The sequence below is a fragment of the Monodon monoceros genome, unplaced genomic scaffold (genome assembly GCF_005190385.1).
Source record: "Monodon monoceros isolate NGI ecotype Baffin Bay Population unplaced genomic scaffold, NGI_Narwhal_1 Super_Scaffold_16, whole genome shotgun sequence".
Taxonomy (NCBI): domain Eukaryota; kingdom Metazoa; phylum Chordata; class Mammalia; order Artiodactyla; family Monodontidae; genus Monodon; species Monodon monoceros.
The window spans coordinates 32,345,071-32,358,790 of NW_021703772.1; the positions used below are offsets into that span (position 1 = coordinate 32,345,071).

At 43.3% G+C, this 13,720-nt stretch overlaps 2 protein-coding genes across 6 annotated transcripts in view; one reads left to right on the plus strand and one right to left on the minus strand.

Annotated features, from left to right (window-relative positions):
• The window catches only part of RAPH1 (Ras association (RalGDS/AF-6) and pleckstrin homology domains 1), a 93,698-nt gene extending 86,379 nt beyond the window's left edge, over nt 1-7,319 (plus strand). For 3 of the 4 annotated variants that reach the window (XM_029225911.1, XM_029225908.1, XM_029225910.1), the window contains exon 14: nt 812-2,752. In XM_029225911.1, the coding sequence (XP_029081744.1) occupies nt 812-2,752 (1,941 nt within the window). Of the gene's footprint in view, nt 1-811 lie in introns of all 4 variants that reach the window. The other variant, XM_029225907.1, reaches the window with a different exon arrangement.
• A 163-nt stretch (nt 7,320-7,482) lies between these two features.
• ABI2 (abl interactor 2) overlaps nt 7,483-13,720 on the minus strand; it is a 100,151-nt gene continuing 93,913 nt past the window's right edge. Inside the window, exon 9 of one of the 2 annotated variants that reach the window (XM_029225914.1) lies at nt 7,483-13,682. In XM_029225914.1, coding sequence (XP_029081747.1) covers nt 13,507-13,682 — 176 coding nt within the window. In that variant the 3' untranslated portion in view covers nt 7,483-13,506. The remainder of the gene's footprint in view (nt 13,683-13,720) is intronic. The other variant, XM_029225913.1, reaches the window with a different exon arrangement.

The following is a 13,720-nucleotide window of genomic DNA, read 5'->3' on the forward strand; positions in this document are numbered from 1 at the left end:
ACTCTAGCTCCTATTTCTAGGTACATTTCCTTTACTCTAGCCTTCCAAAGTTTCCTCTTATTTTCTTCTGGCTTTTTCTGTATGATATTTTTATGATCTTTTGCCATAATGTTTATGAAGCATTTCTTTATGTATTTTCCAGTAAAACAAATGTAAAGAATACCCCCCCTTTACCTGCATTGCTGGACTTCTGTGCATGTTGGATGCAAGTGTCTCACACGAACACGAGTGTGTGTGTCAAGCTCATTCATTCCTGTATGACTGTGCACGCCTGCTGAACATACTCATACTCTCACGTGTCTGCTCACTAGCATCAAAAAGCCGTCCTCATCCTTCGGGAGGCCCTCCACCGGCACTCCTAAACCCAGTTATGGCATCTGCTTGATGTAGATGCCGTCCTGGACTGAAAGGTGAACTCCAGCCATCACGTCTCCCTTTGCCAGAGTCCGGGGAGGCGCGGGGTGCGGTTCCGTGCTCTAACTCGGGGCAGGGTGTGTGAAAGCCAGAGGCAGAAACCAGAGGGCCCAGCACCATCCAGACAGCTTGTGCAGCAGGAAGTTTTCCCCAGGTTGTTAGGCAGCCTGGCTGTTTGAGAAGATGGTTGGGTAAACACATTTCCTCCGCGCCCTTGCTGCCCAGGGAGTTAGATTTTAGCCTCCCCGACATTGTCCATCTTTACGATCATTTGCTGCATCCTTCCATGCATGTCTCTGTTTCCTTGCTCTTTAGTTTGACAGTCAAAGCTTACCTCTGTAACTGTTGTGTTTGTTGTGTTTTCTCTCTCCCAACCTCCCTTTTGTCCTCCTTTTAGGCCAGAATGGAGTCTGTGAATCGAGCCTACACTTCTCTCATGCCCCCTTTGTCCCCGCAGCCTAAGCCGCTCACCCCCTGCTCTGCCTCACAGCCCTCGCCGCCCCTGCCGCCGCCGCCCCCGCCCCCGCCGCCTCCCCCGCCGCCGCCGCCGCCCCCGCCCCCGCCCCTGCCCAGCCAGTCGGCCCCTTCTGGGGGCTCGGCAGCCGCGATGTTTGTCAAGTACAGCACAATAACCAGGCTACAGAACGCCTCTCAGCATGCGGGAGCGCTGTTTAAGCCTCCCCCGCCACCAGGGATGCAGCCTCCCTCCTCGACCTCACAGGCAGGGAAGCCTCATATCCTGGTGCCGCCCAGCGGAGCCGTTCCCCCGCCGCCGCCCCCGCCGCCTCCCCCCACCCCCGGCTCGGCTATGGCCCAGCTGAAGCCCGCCCCCTGCGCCCAGGCCTTGCCGCAGTTCAGCCCGCCCCCGCCCCCGCCCCCGCCCCCGCTGAAGATTCATCACGTGCAGCACGCCGCTCCAGCAGCCCCTCCGGCGCCGCCCCCACCTCCTCCCATCCCTGCACCCCTCCCTCCTCAGGCCCCCCCCAAACCCCCTGTGACCGTGCCACCCGCTATGCCACAGGCTCTGTCACCTACACCTCCTCCTCCCGTCCCCCCAGTGAAAAAGCAGCCAGCGCTTCCTGTGTCTCACGTTCCACCCTCTCCCCCTGCTCCTCCTGGCCCGGTCCCCCCGCCCACGCTACCCAAGCAGCAGAGCTTCTGTGTGAGGCCCCCTCCCTCTCCGCTGTCTCCGGCGCCCTCCGTGGTGAAGCAAATAGCCAGCCAGTTCCCCCCGCCTCCAACCGCCGCCCCCACGGAGGCGGCGTCCTTGAAGCCCGCTTCAGCCGCAGCAAACGTCGCCCCTCAGTCCCCGCCTGCTGTGAAAGCAAAGCCCAAGTGGCAGCCCAGCTCTACCCCTGTCCCTTCTCCCGACTTCCCTCCTCCTCCCCCCGAGAGCAGCCTGGTGTTTCCTCCGCCTCCGCCAGCCGCACCCACTGCTGCCCCTGCCCCTGACAAAGGCGGATCTCCGGGCAAAAAGACCAGTAAGACGTCCAGTCCGGGGGGAAAGAAACCTCCCCCGACCCCGCAGCGCAACTCCAGCATTAAGTCCGGCAGCTGTGCGGAGCACCCTGAGCCCAAGAGACCCTCAGTAGACAGTCTAGTCAGCAAGTTCGCAGCGCCGGAGCCCTCGGCGTCTCCCGGCAAGGAGACGCCGCCACCTCCCGCAGCGCCCCCCAAACCTGGAAAACTCAGTCTTCCCGGAGTTCTCCAGCAAGGGGGTGTGTCGGCAAAAGCATCTGTTCTGAGTGGGCGCGGCAAGGACTCCGTGGCAGAATTCCCTTCTCCTCCATCCGATTCTGACTTTCCACCCCCTCCGCCGGAAATAGAGCTTCCTCTGCCCCCAGTAGACATTCCAGCAGTGTTCTCGGGAAGCACGTCTCCAAAAGTGGCAGTGGTTAATCCGCAGCCACAGCCGTGGGCCAAGTCGGTCAGGAAGGCCCCTCCGCCCACGCGACCCAAACGGAACGACAGCACCCGCCTCACGCAAGCCGAGACCTCCGAGCAGCCGCCAATGGCCACAGTCGTGCCACAAGTGCCCACCTCTCCCAAATCCAGCCTTAGTGTCCAGCCTGGATTCCTGGCTGACCTCAACAGGACACTGCAGCGGAAGTCCATCACGCGGCATGGCTCGCTCTCCTCCTCGCGCGTGTCTAGAGCAGAACCCACAGCCACCATGGATGATATGGTATTGCCCCCGCCACCCCCCGAGCTGCTCTCTGAGCAACAGAAAGCCCGTTATGGAGGCAGTCATATATCAGGCTATGCAACGTTGCGGAGAGGGCCGCCTCCCGCTCCCCCCAAAAGAGACCAGAACACCAAGCTCTCAAGAGATTGGTAGCTACCGTAGGACTTTATTTTCGTGGGATCTGTAATCAGTTCTACAGTCAGCTCACCTGATCATCTATGAATTCAGGCGTTCAGAGCCTCTTGGTATGATGTTGCTGTTATTCAGGTAGTGTTCAGCTATATGTGTGTGTACGTGTGCAGGTACACACATAGCTATACATAGGTAGTGTGTGTATGTATATATATGTATACATATATGTATATGTATATATATAGCTGAAAGTGATTCTATTTATTCTTTTTCTCTCCTAATCTGAAAATGGGTTTTGTGTATTTTGGGTGGCAGCGGCATGGAAGGGGATGTGTGTCCTGCCGGTCCCTTATGATTTCTATTATCTGTCATGTGGATTGGACCAAAAACTTCTGACTTATTTAGAAGGTATTTTATAAATGTCCATGCGCGGCCTATCTGTGCATGTTGTATATTATATATTAAGGATAGATGTATAATGTGCTGCTTCTCAGTTTGAGAAGACAACCAGAATGTTTGGTGTATCTATGGGGCTTTTGTGTTTGTTTTTTCCCCAGTTGGCTGAAGTTAGAACTGCTTGACTGACATTTCATTACTATACATAAAGGGGCACTTTAATCAGGAAAACCTCTCAGCTTCATAGAACGGGTAATAGTGCAGTGTGGGGAAATTTTCAGACACTTATCTGTATGTGGTCGGTCGTGCATAGAAAAAAGTAAATACATGGTGTAACTAAACCATTCTAGTTGCAAAACTGTTGCCATGATCCCACAGGAATCTAGGATGTATTCTGTCACAGGTAAGCCCTTCGCCTGTAATACATGGATAATTTAGTACTATAATCCTGCATAGTTCTTTTTGTACTGTTGGGATCCTTTTCATGAGCTTGTGAAGCTTCAAGTTTGGCTTCATGATTCTTGCTTTGACTTATTGTAAGAGGATATCCAACACGACACCCTTGGAATGCTCTGTCCCAGTGTGTCTTTCGGTCACCAGTTACCTCCTTATGGTGTGTGCTGTAGGTAGATGCTGATACTAGGTGTCTGTAGACAATTGCTATATCAGGTGTACTCAGTCCTTTGTCCAGTCCAGTATGTTGCATCATGATGAAAAACAAAATCACCTTCTGAAATGCACCTTTTTTGTATATTGCTCTCTAGAAGGATGGATGATTAGAAAAGAGAACAAAACTGGCCCCTGTGCAGCTGTCATTAATCAGGTTTTTCGTGGCTAGTAATGTGAAATACAAAGAATTCATTTACGCGTGGGACTATCATAGAGGGAGGGGGAAAATGAATTTTTTGACAGTTTCACCCATAGCGACTGGAGCACACTAGGGTCCTTGCTTGTTGTAGCCTGGTTGTAGAGATTTGTCCGGGTTACCAGGTGTTCTGATGGGAGTTGTATAGTCCAAGTACAGTAAGTGACATCACATATTATGCATATGCAGTTTGCTATAACATAGAATCATTGCTCTAAGGACACACTATAATTCTGTATGCTTCACACTATACTTCTAGATGTTTTTCCCCTGTGAATTTTCCTCGGTATATGAGAGAAATGTGTATTGGCTCATCAATTTGTGATGATAAATGGACCGTCAGGTCAATCTCAGAGCTGCTCCTAAACCAGAGAATAAAAACTAGCCTCCCCAGCAGTGATAAATGAGCACACCTTGTAATGAAAGTCTGTGCCTGTTATGAATAGGGATCACCAGTGCAAACTGCAAAAATCTCTGACACTATCCCATAAGGAAAAAGCGATGCCAATATAGTGGGGCAGAGATACTAAATAATTCAAGAATAAGCAGAGTTGTGCTATGTAAACAGGATTTCCCTGTAAACCCATTCTCCAACAAAGTACTTCATCATAAAGAGAGAGTAAGAGGCACCCCCCAACTGTCACAGATGTGACAGTACACTCATGTGTTTATAGAGCAATAAGAATATACACCATTGTGCATTTGTTACAGCCCTGCTTCTTTAAAAGACACTTTTTAGATCTTTTCCGTTCACAGAGTTTTGTGTGCTTGATATTGTTATGCTTATGAAGTGACCTTTAACACATCTGCGTTGTTAATTTAAGCATGCACAGCAATTTGAAAAACATTTGAGAAAGACTGCCAAGCTCCACTGTGACTCATGAGTGAAGTGATTTCCCATTGTCTTCTGCCTGCAGCTTTATATTCTAAGGATCGCCCTTATTTGTGGGATAAAGAGTTTCTAAGAATAGGAATCCAATGATATAAATGTTCATCACTAGGGTTTTTTGTGGTGGTGGTGGTCTTTTTTTATATGAAGGTGGGCAACTTCAGCTCTCCTTGAGGGAAACAAATCATGTGCCCTCAATCTTCATTCCCTCCCCATTTGAGCCCTAAGATCCAGCCTTTTTTTTTCAGTGGGGGATTTCCCGGGCCTTCTTGCTTGTGTCGGTCTGGATGGTAGCCATCTGAACTGATGCTTCTGATGTATCGTTTTTCTGAAAGAGCAGACATCCTTTAGAACACTAGGGACACTAAAGAGAACAGGGCCAGAGGAGGAGCTGTATCATTTTTACCCCAGTCAGTGGCTTGTTGACTATCTGACAACAGGCCGTTTCCCCTTGTATTTCTCCAAAGACAGAAAAGGCTATTTAATCAACACTTTTTCCTCTGTGTGTGAAACAACTGAATCAAAAAAAAAAAACAAAAACAAAAAAACCAAAATGATACTTTAGATACACTTCTAGTGTTTTACTCCCTAGTGTTTTTTTTTTTAATTTTTGAATTTGGATATTTGTTAGGATGTGGTTTCATGGGGGGGTGGTCGGGGCTTTGGAGATTACTGTTATTTTTGTACTGTTCTTCTTCCCTGGTGTGTTCAAGGAAAAAAACATACTGCCAGATGACACTAGTACTGTGCCTTCTTTCACTGCCTTCTGCTCAGCAGCTCTAACTCAGCAAAGCTTCTTCAGGTCAAGGAAGAAGATCTTGGCGGCTGTCTTGGCTGTACCGAAAGATGAACAGCATAGATGAACTCACCCTGCTGTGGAGGGCAGTGCAAACAGGTGCCCATTAGAGCTAGTGACTGGATTAATTAGTGACACCCTTAACTTCTACCACGTAATTTCAAAATTGGATCCAACCTATGCTTAAAGTTTTGGCACCAACTCTGAAGGGTAGCAAAGCCTGTTCTGGTTAGATTATTCTGTACTGAAGCTTTTACTACTCAAATGCATTTTTTTTTTCCTTAGCTGCTACAGAATCATACTCTTGGAAAAAGTAACTACTACTGTAAAGGTTTACAGGTACCCACTTAACTGTAAATTGGATTATTTTTTTAATTTCTGGGGCTTTTTAAGATAAGACTGCTGACTTCAGAAAAGTTCTAGGAAACAATTTTCATCAGAACGTCTCACAGTAATAGACAAGGTAATGTCTCGCAGTCCTGACATCAAGGTGCTCCTGCCCACTGACGCACATCCTGTTAAGGAAGGGCTGTGAACTCTCTTGGAAGTCCCCTCTCTATGTAAGTTTACTTGCCACTGAAAGCAGTCCCGAGTTTATCAAGAAAGTTAATCTAAACAAAATTGGGGGATCATGAAGAATAATTCCAATAGGGTAACAACTCTGAGGTCAAGGTTATTGATAGCTGTGCATCTAATTAGAGTTTCATAAGCTGCTATTCTGGGAGAATACAACTGCTAATAAGTTCATGTCAAGGATGTAAGGCTACGATTAGCCTGAAAAAAACTTCAGGTAATGGTAGGATTGGTTTGATTTGACCATCAGGCCACCAACAGAACCCTTTGTCACCTTTTTTCCCTCAGCTAAAAGCAGTTTTATGTTACAAACACAAGGTGATTTTAAACAAGCAAACTAACCTTTTCCTCGTTTTATGTATTACCAAATTTTTTATACAGTTTCCACATAGGTATAACTTATCTCACAGATATAAGTTCAGACCAGTTAAAACTGTATGACTCTGTGTGATTATAGGTGTAATGACTTGCTTTCAATAACATAGGCTTCATAATTTGGATTTATACACTTGATAAGAGGACGTCTCTTTCTAAAAAAATCACTTTAGGTTGCAAGTACCTTTTGCCAACCTGGAATTTTGTTTTATACACTTTATGTCATTGCATAAAGCAAGTTATTCCTAACCCTATAGGAATATGCGACCACTCACAGAGTTGAGATTTGATCCACGGAGACATGCAAGTAGTGCAGAATTAAGTATCCAATATCTTTTACGATTTATTTTCATTTAAAAATTGAATAGAAGATCATTGTTAACCCCTTTGCCAGACTCCCTCAAACTAAACAAGTGCTCGGTTCTTAATTGTGCCCTTGGAAGATCTATATGTAAAAGAAATCTGAAATTTAGCTGTACTATAAACTTGCTAAGTAAAAATAAGCTAAACACAATATACTTGATAAACACTCGAAGGAAATAATCTCCAGTTGGTTTGCTCTTTGCTTGTTGAAGTAGTAAACCATTTAGAAGAGGAAGCATCTGCTATAACCCCCAGTGCCTTGAACTCTTTTGGAGGATTAGCATTAAAAAAAAAAAAAATCCAACAGGCAAACTTTGAGGTGCTAATGAAAGAGAAGGGAAGTGTTTCTAGTTTGTGCAGAAACAGGAAAAGTGATGGTCTCACAAGAGATGGCTTCATCTACCTAAACGGGGTCTGGCTGCTTTCTACCAAAGACATTTAGAGAAGCGAGTCGAGTCAGGGTGACTGTGAATACTACATATTTAAAAGATGGCCAAGTTCAGAAGTGAATGTTGATCATGGATGGCTATTAATACCAAGCTCATCATCGAAGCCTCAACCTCTTCTTAGGCAGAACATGCTTGTGGCACTTAAAAAAAAAAAAAAAAAAAAATCTGCATTTTGGAAATTGTCCATTGTTAAGTTTATTGTAACCTAATACCAAAAACTGCCATTTTTCATGATTACCACCTCCTATATTTTTCTCTCTACTTGTAAATAATTCCTCCTAGAAAATAAGCATTAACTGGAATGTTTCAAATGATTTTGCTTAATTTTATTATCAGCCACTAGTGAACTCCTTTTATAGAAATGTACATTTAAAATATTAGCTTGTGCTAAATGTCATAAAAACATTGTTTACTGTTTTAAAGAAAAATTGCACATTATATTTAACTGGGATTGCTCCCAGTTGCTGACATCTAAGCTGTGGGAGCTTTGCCATAAATAGATACAATGTAGGAATATACCTTACTAAAGCATGAAAAAGGCAAAAGGAACTGCGTTAAAAGTACTGGATAGAAGACGTTATTCAGATGATTATGCACAGCTCAGTAAAGATGAAGTTACAGTTTTTCTTTCAGCTTTGTAGCTATTATTTTCTTCTGCTTAAATGTATGCTCTCATTTAATTATGTGCCTTGCTCCCTGATTGTGCAAACCTATATATATATAGATATATATAAGAGATATATTCAGTACTACTGACCATGTTTTTGTTCTACTGCTGGATTAAGTTATTTTCCAAGTTACTCTTGCCAGTTACTGTCAGTAAACTAACTATTGTAATGGCTTAGGACAGTAGTCATACAGTCAGTGTAATTTTTCAGCTACGTGTTTTCCTTATGTCAGCTTATCCAATCCTTAATAAAAATACATAGATTTCATTTAAACGTTAGAACTGTACTTGACTGTTTGTTTGTGGATCGGCACCAGTAAGAGCCTGGTTTTGCTGTTTATGTCAAGGTACCCAAAATAGAGAGGCTGCAACACGCACATAAAGTGTGAAGGTAAACAAACTATAATTTGATGTGTTCAACTGATTAGCCTGTAAGAAAATAACTTTTAAGATTTTTTTCTTTAAACAAACAAACAAAATACAACTAGGTATGAACTAGTACAAAAAGAGGTGCTTTTTGTTTCAAAGCCTTGTTATCACAATCATGTCTTGGACTGCCATGTCTGTCAAGGTATGTATAAACGTGGATTCGAATGTATTTACAAATCATGTTATCATTTACCAAACAACTGGGGCAAAAAGAACAGAAGGTCTCCTTTTTTATATTAAAAGAAAAGAACTGTATGTATTTCGTGGAAAGTGATCAAAACCTCAGGTTCACTTACAGCAAAAATAGGGACAGAAAGTAATTAGTGCAACAGGGACGGATTCTCTCTGACACACTTAAACTTACCACCTTAGAAAAGAGGTTACAGGAGTTCCCTGGTGATAGTGGTTAGGATTCTGGGCTTTCACTGGTGTGGCCCGGGTTCAGTCCCTGGTCGGGGACCTGAGATCCCGTAAGCCACACAGCACAGCCAAAAAAAAAAAAAAGAAAGAAAGGAGAAAAGTTACTTGCAGAAATACATTCACAAGACATTTGGATATACTTTGTAGGATTTTATTTAGGCCAAGTTCTTAGTACACAGCAACAATTAATTCGAAATACAATTTCAAAATTAAAAAGTGAATGTTCCCGCAACTCATCTGGAGGTGGTTTAATGGCACACACAAGAAACGTTACTGGCAACAAACTGCTCCCTCAAATTTTCCTACATGGGTTTTTACTCAACTCATAACACCAACCCTCCCTCCGGGAGCTAAAAGTATAACTGACCAGATCACAAATTGTTTACATTCTTTTTTGTAAACCATCATCTCGTTAAGAAAAAGATGCATGGACACAAATATGATAAAAACTGCGTTTCCATAGAATTCTGAAGTTGCAAAAGACGTTTCCATTTTAATGTGAAAATAAGCTTTTTGTCTTTTGTTTGATTTTTTACAAAAAACCTCGATATTTAGCAAGGATCATTTATACACAGCTAGGCCCTGTCATTTGTCGATTTCCTCCTTTTTTTGAAGAATTATGAGATTCTCAAGAAATAGGAACAAAGATCAGCATAAAATAAACATAAGGTAATGAGCGCAATGCCTGTTTTAGAAGTGTTTTCTAAGGCTCTCTCAAATAAGGCTGTGCTGTGCTCTTTCCAGTGCCCAGACACTGTAACATTTTAGCTACATACACCTTATGGAAAAGACCATTTGTACTGAGTGTAGTTATAAAAGGGTTAAAATGAAGATTACTTTCACTAATGAAGGCTACACTCAATACACTCCTTTAAACAACACTCTGAATGGTATTTATGGAGACACAGCGTATCTTTTCAAGTATCTTCCTTAAGACATCCAGTAGAACTTTAAAAGAAACATACAACACAATTAAGACAGTTGAAGAAAGAGTACCAGGCGCTGAGTCAGGAATTCTACCTTTGTTAACTAGCTGTTATTTGAAAAGGAAACATCTAAACCTCATCAGTAAAATGGTATTGAACTAAAATTTCTGAAATCTCATCCAGCTCTAAAATTCTATGACTCTAAGTAAATCATGTGAGGGAAATCATCACCTTAACACTGATCAGGAGTTCCTGGCCAAAGAAGTTCAGAAGGGAACAGATGGGAAGTGATGCAGATCCCCATTCTTTTCCAAGACGTAGCAACCACCTGCCAGTTCCTCCATCAAACACTTTTCAAAGGGAGAGGTGGCCTTCAGGACATGCCATGCTGTCTCCACTGAGGAGAAAAGGTGGTAAGAAAGTACCAAAGTACCAGTTCTTAATGCAGAAAGGTCACCTGCTAAAAGCAAATGAGCATAAGAGGATAAAGGCAAACTACTGTCATTTTGATGCCTCTCAAACAGGAAAGTCTTCAGTAATATCAAGAGACTGCGCAGGAGCACGGCTACATTACAGAGACCGCTGTGAAGACACATAAAACAGCCTCTCTAGCTGGGTAGTAAACAGCGGCAGGAGGGGAAAAAGAAAGGGAGGGATGAAAATGTCTCACCCAGTGACTGTTAGGAATGCAGCAAGAGTAGCAGGCCCTTAACCCTACTGTAGCAACAGGAGGTGCCCCTGGAGAAGATAGAAAGCAAGTAGCCAAAAGATGGGAAACAATGAACAAGACATCTTAAAGGTTTCATATGTATTTCAAACACAGCAGGCTGAATCTCTCAAGTCTAGATTTTGACACACTGACACTTTTGGTTTTCAATTTATTGCCTAGGCCATAACGTCAACAAGGAAGTATATTTTCATTTACATCCCTATGGCCTTTCAAATAGTAATACTTTAAAAAAGGGAACAAACTCTTAACTCAACCCTCCCCCCCCCCTTTTTTTTTAAGGAAAAGGGGAGTGGACACAAGTCAAAAACACTTCAAGAGGAAAAAGATTCCCTCTAGCCTGATAAAATGGTTGCTTACTGGTCAGATTTTAGACTTGGATCATCTTTGCCACAATATTATGTAGCATGTAAGATTTCTGCACTCATTTAGAATTACTACTACCAACCATCTTGTAGTGTATAAAAAGATAAATGGGGGAAACTTACGATAAAACAAATACTACCCTCACATACTATTAATAGCATGCAATCTATGAAATGTTACATACATTAAAAGTCTCCAATGACTTTAGGCCTGGCCCATCATTACACAGTATCCTTCCAAAACGATATATAGAATTCAAAACTATACAAAAATTTAAAATATGCAGAAAATCCAACAGGTGTTATTTTTAAAACAAAAAAATCACACGCGTTAGTACTAAAAAATAAAGGAAAAATCAGCTGACCCATGGATCCCTCTGCGGCAGGTCTTCAGCCTGAAGGACTTCACTGACGTCTTCTCGGTTCCCCAATCCAGCAGGGGTCCAACAGGCAAGCCGACCACCACCAACTCCTTTTGCACAGTTGTCTTCTGGGCTTCTGTAGGTGTGAGCTGTGGGCACTATTTATTGGATTTCAAAATACCCTCTGCCTTATTAGTCCAGTAAGTTTTCTCAGCGAAAAGCTATTTAAATAACTCTGAACATCTAATTTCAAAACAGTTTTCCTAGTTACACACCAACACTAAGAAGAGTTTAACCTCTCCAAGTATAGTCTTGGTTGCAGCCATAATGAAGCTGAAGGCTCAGAGGACACTCAAGGGCCATTACTTTGAAGGAAGACAGGGAATAAAGGGCGTCAAGGTGACCTAACAAAGCATGAAGTGTAATGTGTACTGAAGGCAAGTTAATGAAAACTAAATTCAAAGTGCTGGAGAAATCTAAAAAGAGCTAACTTGCAGTGTGTGAGAAAAAAACCTGCAACCGTAAAACAAAAATCTTCATAGGAAACACTGTACCTGGGTCTCAGTTAAATGGTGGTAAGTTTTCTGCTCTGATAACAGAGTCACAGGTGGAATATTAACTCTGTCTACACGATCTGAACTCCCTCACACCTACCACCCTTGTTCATTTTTCAATCAAGTTCCTCTCTCTGCACTACCTATTATGTTCAAGGCCCATGTTTGCAATATATGCAGCCTACCGCCTCTCACCTTTCCCCCAGCACTGGGAAGTCACCTGGCAAAGCTCTCTTCTGGCCAAGTCACTGGGACTGGAAAGGACCCATGGTGGCTTTGGCCTGTGAGCTGGTTTATCATCACAGTATTCAGCTGCTGAGCAGCAAGGCCTCCTGGATGTTTTTCAATATTTCTTATACTGATTACAGAAGAGAGGATTAAAGCCATCTGCCTTCCAAACTCCACTGAATCTGAAGTTGTAATTGTGCAGGTGAAAAAAAAAACAAACTTGAATAAGTATTTGGCCTTATACCACTTATCCCACTATTCTCAGTCTGAGAGATAAGGTTCAAATCCTTACCAACAGCAGCTACTTCAAAAGCCAAACACACAAAATCAGGGGAATATTTACCTTTTCTAAGTGAGTAAATTCAGCAGTAGCTAACACCTGCCATAACATTCAGAGAGCACAGCAGCAAGCCTTTTATTCCCAGTGACTGTCGAGACTTGAAAATAACTGCTATTAAAAAAAAAAACAAACTATTTATCTAAATAGTGAAAGAAGTAAAGAAATAGTTGGTCTGACCTCTAAGGTCCTACTCCTCAAAACAGCACCTAAGGCAAGGGTTTAGGATGCACTTTGCAGTTCAACCTCTCTAGAACCTTAGAGACCCTCGTGTCTACCTCTGCACGCCCACTTGAGCGCACGGACCAGGCTGCACCCGTCACACCTCTGGGTGCACTGCCAGCAGTGGCAATGCAGTCTCACGCAGCAGCAGCGCAGTAGAACAAAACCACCTTCAGAATGTTTGGAGACTCAAATCATTCTTAAAATCTACGAACTAAGAAACATGAAGGGATGCAAGTCAGCTCAACACTAACTCACCTGGTGCACTCAAGTGCTGAGAGAATGCAGGATTTACAGTGTTGAAGAGGAAATAAGCCATGTGAAACAATTATAAAAATGGTTATGTATGGTATTTAAATATTGGTTCCCCCTCCTCATCCAAGTGGAAGGAAGTGGGGCTGGGGCACACCCTGGGCCATGAGGCTAACCACAGGCACTGCAGATCATCCAATGCCACAGATTCCGCAGGAGGAGAACTCCCACGCATGTACGGTATTCCTGAGAAAGATCCCAGATTTCTTTTCTGAATCAGTTTTAACCTGATTTGTTTCACATAGTTATGCTGTTATACCTCTGATATATTCAGAAACCGTCACTTTATTTCAGTCCAAACAGCTCAGCATAGTATAAGTGATGGCAGAAAGAGCCATTTGTTCAAACTCAGCTTGCTTTTTTGTTTTAATACTGAGGGATAAACCAAAAAAAACAAAACATAAGTAGTTTTTGTCATTTGAATCCTTCATTCATTTCACTGGAGGGGAATCCCCAGGGCCTTTTGATAATCTGGGAAGACCTGACTATTCCTGTGAGGGAAACACAGCCTTGCTGAGCTTTACTCAGAATAATGCATGATAGACTCGACATAATTCCCAGGAAAGAGCCCAGTCACTCCATTCATAACTCCTTCATACCAACCATCGTCATTCTTCTTGATGACATAAATAATGGCTCCTTCCTGAAAGGACAGCTCATCTTCCTTGTCTTTTGTATAATCATAAATTGCCACAACTAGAGGGGGGAGAAAAAGGATATGAAAAAGAATAACG